Genomic DNA, 9801 nt, shown 5'->3' on the forward strand with positions numbered 1-9801 from the left:
TACATATATAGGTACTACATGTGGACCTCTCTCAGATTTGTCCATTTTGTGATGACATCTTTAATTCCCTAATTTTGGTGAATATTTTTGTCATTTTTGGTAAAAAGTGATATTTTCGACTTCTTGTTAAAAACTGCAAGTCCAATTGCTTTGATATGACATATATGGGTACTACATGTGGACCTCTCTCAGATTTGTTCATTTTGTAATGATATCTTTAATTCTCTAATTTTGGTGAATATTTTTGTCATTTTTGGTAAAAAGGGATATTTTCGACATCTTGTTAAAATTCGCATACCCAATTGCTTTGATATTACATATATAGGTACTACATGAGAACCTCTTTCAGATTTGTTAATTTCGTGGTGATATCTTCAATTATCTAATACTATACATATTGTTCATTTTCTTATGATATTTTGTGTTCTTTAATTGTAATGTACATTGCTAACAGCGGAGCTATCTCAGCCGACAGGCTGCTTGTTATAAAACCTGATGGATTCTGCATAGTTTAAAGCCGGTGTTCACTGCAAAAGCACAGAGATTTAAATATTTGTTCAAACACACACAATGAGACCTAAACGATACCAAATTGTCTGAAATTGTAACATATTCCACTTATCTAAAGGGGGATAAACAATTGGTTATAAAGCAGTGATATTAGAAAATCTCTCATTTGTACACGTATGTTGAAATATACTACCAGAATGTAATTTTCCACGTCACAGTGAAAATTGAATATTCTTTGCCATTCTCTAAATTCGGCAATTCGAAAACAGAACCCAAATTTACACGTTCAAAAATCCACACGGGCGATGATGGACAAAGATGCCAAGTTACAAATTGTGTATGTTTAGTTCTGAGCATTTATTGAAAAGACTGAACTACACTGGTTTTCATGAAGACATGAATTTATGGGTATTTATCAATATTTATGAAACATTTAATCCAAAAATTCTCATGTAAATTTAGATCCAAATAAGATGCTTTCATTGGCTGTAGGAAACATTTGGTAACTCATATTACCCATAAGTCTTTACAGGGTTTCTTAAATCATTGGTCGATTTACTGTCATCAACGCAAAAGATAGATTTTATTTTGTTTAAAACTCTTGAAATTACATTGAAAGCGAGTCAGTGTAAATAAAAGGTTAAAAGACGGTAGTCGTCGCGCCACGCATGCGCGAGATATATGTGTCTTGTATAAACAAAAATGGCTTTGATTGTTGCGCAGATCAACGAGTACAAACTGAGACGTTACCAAGCTTTAATTAGACATTTTCAGGTGATTAGAAGGTATCGGTGGTAATTAGTGCAAGTCGCGCCCGGGTCAAACCTCAGACTTGTGATTTCAATTAGAAGAGCAGATTGGATTGTGGGAAAATCAATCTTTCTCAACACTAATGTCGCACATGCACAGCGTGGCGACTACCGCCCTTTGAAGGTAAATTGACTGCAGTGCAGTTCTGTATGGGTGGTATTCATCTCCTAAGTCTTGGAATTGGTCAAGTTGTTTTTAATTTGAAATTTATTAACATTCATAAATATTTTATATAAAACAAAATCACGCCTTCATGAAACCCAGTATATTGACATGCATTTATTTTCAAGTTGTAACGCTATTATTATGAGTATGTATTTTCACAAACACTCTAACCCGGGACTGTTCTAACAGTGTTATGGAAGTTATGGGGAGAACGTGAATGGTGAGACTCGGTGATTGTTCCCTCACCAATGGAGTTTGATGCAAAATATACGTTTTGGTGAAGTGACAAACTTTCTGAATTATATTACTGTGTCTTAGTTTCATGCGCCTATGGCATGTAAATAAAAGAAAAACCGGTCGAAGTGTTGTCATACTTTAGTGTGTCTCGTCGCACTATCAAAAAAGACACAATCTCCAGTCAAAATTTAACCAACTTTAAATTACCAACCGTGATCAACAGGTTTCACCAAGTCGTCAACAGAGGGCGTTGTGCAGTGGCGAAAGGAGCGAAAAAAAAGAGATCGACCTGCATTTTTTTCACACTGACTAGAAACAAGTATACGTTTTTTAAGCCTCATACAGAAAAATCACCTGAGTGAAAACATCTCATTTCCATGTGAGCAAGGAAAGAAATTATATATTACATAACATCTTTTTTTGTGTAGTTCAGGCAAGTTTTTGCACTAAACTTGTTGAAAACAGACAGACAACCCGACCTCGGCACACTCGTGGATTTGTTATTCAACATTTAAAGTTGTGACAATGTTACACACAGTATTGTACAGCTGAATACACCAAGTTTGCTTACAGTGAAAACAAATATCGCTATCAGTCGCGTGGCATGTCCCCGTGTTCTACATCATGTTGCTTTTATATATATTCGTTACATGATGATTCTCACCTGTTTTTCGTGTTCGAAAAGTGTGCTATGGTGTTACTACGTGTGGGTAGAATTATATCTAACTTGGTAATATATGATCGTGAATTTCACTCATTTCAGATATAACAGGTTCATATAACATGGGACATATAATCGAAAAAGAGTCAATGCGTCTCGGGAGAAACATTCTTACGTCAGTTCTCCAAGTCTTATGTTATAGCGTTAGGCCTGCACACAGCAAAACAAATTGCCTCATTATCAGCGGCATTTAATTCATTTCACATATATAAAGTAATTGTCATTGACTTATTTTGCACAAACGTGGCCACCCGACAACGAACTGGAAAATAAACCCCTCTACAAGATGGCGTAGTGGTTAGGAACTGGTAATGGCTGCGTAACATCACCGCTCACATGAGATGAGATTGCAATCAAGGAAGCGTGGTACATGTATATTGGCTGGCATGTCGTAAGTGAACGGTGCTTCAGTCATGCGCTGATATACTTACAACTTGAACCAGACTGTATGATATCAGACCCGTAGCTAGCACTTTTGAATAGGGGGTTCGAAAACAACAATAAATGATATATTTGATGTGAAACGTGTGAATTTTATAATATTCAAAAAGTTTGTTTGAGCTCTGTTACATACATTTTTAGCTCCGCTGTCGACTTTGTCGAGCGGAGCTTATCATATGATTGTCCGTCGTCGTCCGTGTCAATGTTTTACTTTTTCGACTTCTTCTTGAAAACTACAAGCCTGAATGCTTTGATACTTGGTGTATATGTACCTTGGGTAGACCTCTCTTAGGTTTGTTCATTTCATGTTGATATCTTCAATTCTCTGATTTTGGTGAAAATTTTTGTCATTTTTGGTAAAAAGTGATATTTTCGACTTCTTGTTAAAAACCGCAAGTGCAATGGCTTTGATATTATATATATAGGTACTACATGTGGACCTCTCTCAGATTTGTTCATTTTGTAATGATATCTTTAATTCTCTAATTTTGGTGAATATTTCTGTAATTTTTGGTAAAAAGTGATATTTTCGACTTCTTGTTAAAAACCAAAAGTTCAATCATTGCTTTGATATTACATATATAGATACTACATGTTGACCTTTCTCAGATTTGTTCATTTCGTGATGATATCTTCAATTCTCTAATTTTGGTGAATATTTTTATCATTTTTGGTAGAAAGTGATATTTTCGACTTCTTGTTAAAAACTGTAAGTCCGATTGCTTTGATACTATACATATTGTTCATTTTCTAATGATGTCTTCAGTTCTTTAATTGAAATGTGCATTGATAACAGCAAAGCTATCGCAGCCGATAGGCTGCTTGTTATATTCTCGGTTTTAAATTCAATTGGTTTACTTTGTGTTACGTTGGTAAGTTATTCCACATAACATTTTTGAACTATTTTACCATTTTAGAGAAGGGGTCCTAGGCCATTCCCCACCCACAGACAAACACACCCACACCCTTGATCCATTACGGCAAAATGTTGTACAAAAAAAGACAATACTGTACGTATCTTAGCATTATTGTCTAAGCATTTTAAGGTAGAATGCTACTCACGAGCTTTTTCGCTCTTCACAGATGTTAGCGCACATAAAAGTGACACAATTTCATGTCGAAATCTGTCTACAATTATTCATTTTAGTATTAGTCAATTATGTAATTTTATTCCTGTACAGGGCCTCACCACATCGTACAAAATGAAATGGGTAGAAAAGTGCATAGCACGTTTTAAAAACAATACAATATCCATGTAAACATATGGTACTAAGTTAAGCTGGATTCATATTCATCTCGTCGCTTGAAAACTTACAGATACAGAGCTATATGATATATGGTGTGGCAGTTTGTGTAGCGACGAAGTAAGCCCAGACTGTCAGTATAGCATAATTGCATAACATTATTGACAAAAGATCAGCCCTTAGATCATTATAAAATGGATATATAAAAACAAAGTGAATTTCAATTGTCTACCATGCTAAATTCAAACGTATCACTGCAAAAACTAAAAATTTATTGATCTAACTGTATTTTTGTGTGTCTGCCTAATTCAACATTATGTTATAGTTATATATATATTTTAGTCTATAATTGCTTGCCAATAAATCTTCCAGGTTATAATACTACATTGATTTTTCCGAAAGTACACAGCCTGGATAAATGTGAAATTGGGGCATGCCATTCTTGCTGACAACAATTTTTTTTATTCTTTGAAATTCTTTCCTAAGAAATTTGCAGTATCTGCAACTTGTTTTTTTTAAACCAGACAATGCCGAAATCATATTTGAACAGGCAATTTTTATGTGGGTTTCCCAAGTAAGTCTGCGGGTCTTGTCTAATCGTTTAAGCATGATATAACATGTTTTGGGGTTCCAGCTATTTATTATTTAATTTTAACCAATATAAGATACAACACTTGAAATAACCACAGCATAATGGCATCCTTCCACATTCGTCCAACATCGCTACATTGTTTGTACAACTATTAATGCTAAGTAAATATATATGCAAAATGTTGTCTGTACCCTCTCGATTTCCGAATTTTGGTACCCCCATATCGCTACCATAAGAAATAGCTGGCACAATGATTGCATCAAACAAATTAAATGCACTAACCAATGGCATACTACCAAGTTTCTTGCAGTACGTAAATTTGTTGGTTCACTGTAAATCTGTTTTTAGAGGGCGGTAAAATACTATGCATATACCGGTAGTAGCAGTTTAGCAGCGGTCTCAGTAAACTTCAATGACTACATCTCCTTTTTATGAACGTACTAAAAATTTTCTAAGACATAAAAAAAAAAAAACGTGTAAAAAAATATGTTTGAAAAATATAATTTATCGCATAGTTTCAGTGCTGAAGCAACACTGTGGGATAATTTTTTGGCTGCAAGAAGCTCTTCCACCTATACAACTCGTGATGATAAATCTTCGTCATTTTTTAATGATGTTTTCAACCCTTAGCTGTACACTATTGCCCAATAACACAGGCTACACGTACTAATACAATAAGTTGACTCCATTTGGCTGATACACTTAGAACAAAACAGTATATATGCCATCATTAACTTGAAGAATACAAAACTAATGAACCAATATGAAAGTACAGTGTGGTGTTGCCGTCTCAATCCCGTTCGAACCCCACACTTTACTAACTGAGCGAACACTAGCACAAACAAACGGACCTATTCAGGACCACCACATCCTTCAGAGAGTGACTATCATAACATTATTGTTTTAATGTTGCTTTAATATTTAACATCAGCTGCTTGAACGCGATCTTCATTACACCATCGCGGAATCACCGAATAAAAGCTTGCCCATTTATAACAACCTGTTTTGATTGGCTGCTGTTGAACTGACACGACGTAACTTCACGATTGACATTTAAGGCTCGTTGCCACCTAAATGCTCATTACTATGCAATTTCAACCGAGTCAAGTGATTTAAACGATGATAATTATTTTAATTAATACTGTTTGTTTTATTATTTTCTAATCTACGATCATAAATCTAATATTCACTTCCAAAACTTAGGGGGTTCGACCGAACCCCCCGAACCCCCCCCAAACTACGGGCCTGGATATCGTCGACAGATTAGAAATTCTTAATAACATTATTGTGTATATACCCGTCCAGGAAAGAAACAACAACACGTTCTCCATCACCACATAACTTTATCAATGTTTAGGCCAGACTTGTATTATTCCTTGTTTCGCGAACCCGCCGAATGAGCCGAAAATGAAATACAAATTTCAGCGTAATTTCTCGCGCCCGCCGACTTGTGAGTGCAAAAAATTGCTAAAAAAAAATTATTTTTATCTTCATTTTTTTCCGCCCGCCGCATAACAAATCCAAGTTGCATTTTCGTTGGAGTATCATGATCAAAGTACCGAAGTCTCGCGCAGATGAGAAACAAGGTTATACATGGAATAACATTTTATTTCATTTCTTCTCTCCGATCAATGATCTCACTTACAATTCTTTGAGATTGACACAAATCTAATGGAAAAAAAAGAATTAATTTTCCGCCCTCCTCAAAACATTTCCTTATAAAAACTCGAGAAACAAGGAATAAAACAAGTCTGGCCTTACTTATTAGCAAACAAGATATATATTAGCACGAAAAATATTTGTCTTGCATCCATGTTTTCAAATTCACAGCTGCATTGTCAAGGTTACGTTGTTCTTCTCACAATTTGCGTATTGAAAAGGGAAGACATGAAAATGTCCCCCTCGATAATAGATTGTGTGAATACTGTGTTGAACGAAATCAACTTTATGTTGAAGACGAATATCATTGTATAGCCATTTGCCATCGTTATCAACGTATTAGAGCAGAATTTTTGCCTGTATGGTTCCGCACCAACCCCACTTACAACAAATTTATCTCGCTCATGAGTTCAAAAAATGATGTAATTTTGAATCAGTTAGCGAGTTATGTTTATTTCGCCATGAAAAGCAGAACTTAAATGATTTTTGTTTTCTCTTTGTTACAATTGTTAAGTGAAACTGTATTTGCTCTTTGGGCCAATGGCCTTTTGCTTTGTAATAAATATATATACCTTTTAAAACAAGATATATTTAGAATAAATTATGTTTTTTTTTTTTATCTTCCTATATTTTCACTAATGCCCCATTTTCTCTAAATATATCGTATTGTTTAACTTTCTGATCGTGGTAGATCTTCGATTTTATCTAAAACTGTCAGCAGATCGGGTATGTTGATTTCAACGTCGCCCCATTGGTTCTGTGGTTGAACTGGTATACGCCAGTAATTCTGACCTATCATATTCGACTGATACCAGAATATTCTTTCCGCTATGCCCTCGACAGATTGACCTGTCTTGAGTGTGGGTGTGATCTCTACGACATAAGAACGCGTTGGCATGAATATGGAATTATACAGTGCGCCACCATGGACGCCGATGATTATTTTTACGTTTTTATGAAACTCGATCGCTTGTCCCAGATTGTGGATTCCGCGATGCAACACTATTAATCGGTTTCCGTATCGTTCTCTTAACACATTAACGACGGCGTCTCTGTTCAATATGTGCCTTCCGTTCATTTGAACACCTTCTTTCCGGGTTACCAAAACAACATTATCCGGCAGCGCTTCAACTGCGTTATCAATTACTCCCATTTTGTTTCTTGCATGTTGCCATAGTAATGGATGCAGGGGTGGCGCCACGCATGCAAAGACAAGATGTTCCGCTTGATAGATTTCACCCTTTTCGTAATAAACCAATTTATTTCCCGTGATGTTCAGCCTTTCCAATATTTCCAAAACAATGCTGTCTCTAAACCGCTCTACTAAAATTTTGACCGACGGTATTTTTATGACGTCATAAGCTTGGATGATCTTTGGCAGTAAGCCATCAATAAAATGTTGAAAAGAATACGAATCAGGTACAACGAGGGGAGCCAATGCGAAGAAATTGTTGTTACCCGTGTGTTCTCCGATCCCACTCATCACGGAATTGACTTTTCCCCTGTATCCACAGTCGTAGGGTGTACCGTGAGTGCCATTTCGCACAACGACAATCTCACCACGCAGTTTATCTTTGGTAGCAATTCCGATCGCTTTCTTGTTATTCTCGTTCAAGTAAAACAAATCTCTGTCTTTCACTGAAATGAAATGTGGTTCCATGATGTTGAATTGTGCATAATCTATCTTAATTCTCTTTGGAACATCTCTTATGTCTTCGAAATGCAGCTCATCAACCAGCGGGTACGATATGGAGAGAGGTTCAATGTCTGTTTCGCTGGGGTTATTACTGGACGGAGCCCTGTTCCTATGTAGTACACGCCAAGATTGTCGAGCACCAGACAAAGCTGGCATAGACAGCTCTGAGTTATTACTGGATATCTTACATCGATCCATAGTAGAGTGGATTTGACATAGTTCGTGGTTTGCCAAACTGATAAAATATTGAATGAAGGCGTCGACAATTACACCCCAGAATACGATGATGCACAAAAGTCCCGCTATGTGGCGTCTCGTCAATAGCTTCATTGCAAGCTCCGTGGACGTAGGCACCTTTATATTTATAAAAAAAACAACATAATATACGCAGTTATGTTTGTGTATAGTTATTGGCAACAGAAATCTATGTCTCGTGTTCAGGATGTCTGCCGCCAACAGTGGCGAGAAAACCCGTGTAATAAACCAATATTACGTACATATATAAGTTTTAAAAGCGTATTGAAAACTGAAAAATATTATTTTTTTAATTGTAACTTTAAATATATCAATTTAAAAGTGCTTCCATGTTTCCGTTGCGGTTGTCTCCCTCTGGATATTAAAGGGCGGTGGTCGTCGCGCCGCGTCCAGTTCGATATGGGACTCGTGTAAAATACATTTGTACATTGTTTGTTTACAAGAAACCCGAACACGCGCTGCGCGACGACCGCCGCCTTTTAAAGAGGGCAGTGTCACCAAGTTGCATTGATTTTGGTCACGACGGCATGCGAACTCCACCACTGAGGGCGTCGTCCTCATTGAAACTAACGCGAGATTTTGTAAAATGGTTAATCTAATAGCTGTTGAAGATGAATTTCATTTCCTTCTTGTGTGTGTACTGTATATCATTTGCTGAGGGCGCAATTCATACTACATCAATTCATAGTGAATCCGAATTATTTCAAATTTAAAGTTTTATTTCGCTCCACAAACACTCGTATATTACGTGACCTTTGTACTTTTTAATGCACTACATATAAGACAATAATTGTCATCATCATTATCCTGTCTGTATTTTCGGTGTTTCAATGTAATTTAATTTTTGTAAACATTCATTTCGGGCATATTTATTGTCATAGTTCGTGCATTTGAAATACAAATAATTTATTCTACTATAGGTTTGTATTGTTCAATATTGCGGGTGTATAAATCACGTTGATTTTATCCATGAAAGTTTGACGGAATAAACCTTAGCTGAAAACACAGGGGAGTAAGCGGACAATTTACTAGATGTCACATTGAAGTGAAATAGGATACAAATCAATTGTCATTTCATTTACTTCAACACTATCACCAGGTAATGTTGCACTACTAACATTACATCAACATATTCATTTGGTCGTGTTGCTCTGAATCCGATCTCGAAAACAAAATTAGGGTCTCATTATGTCCAATGTACACACCAAGTTTCAACGAAATCCATACGGCCCCGGAATGGAGAAATGCTTGATTTTGATGTATTTTAAGCCGAGAAATTTGACTATTCGGCCATACATTCTAAATCGGATCGTTGTTCGAATAGACGTGCATACTTATCCAAGATGTACGATGTATGTGGGAAGTTTTCGGACTGCATCCAAACGGCGACTAATGAAAGCGGCAAGAATACTCGAAATAGTAGAGATTATTAGAACAGAATAACGTAATAAATTTCTAATGAGACGGTTAT

General features: G+C 36.2%; 1 protein-coding gene across 1 annotated transcript; it reads right to left on the reverse strand.

The window, feature by feature from the left end:
- Positions 1–7000: 7000 nt before the first annotated feature.
- On the reverse strand, positions 7001–8273 carry LOC144344177 (uncharacterized). Its single transcript, XM_078006246.2, has one exon. It carries the CDS (start codon positions 8271–8273, stop codon positions 7050–7052), a length of 1224 nt encoding a protein of 407 aa, XP_077862372.1. The 3' UTR covers positions 7001–7049.
- Between the last annotated feature and the right edge of the window lie 1528 nt (positions 8274–9801).

This window comes from Saccoglossus kowalevskii, chromosome 3 (assembly GCF_978046115.1).
Source record: "Saccoglossus kowalevskii chromosome 3, keSacKowa6.1, whole genome shotgun sequence".
NCBI classification, from domain to species: Eukaryota; Metazoa; Hemichordata; class Enteropneusta; family Harrimaniidae; genus Saccoglossus; species Saccoglossus kowalevskii.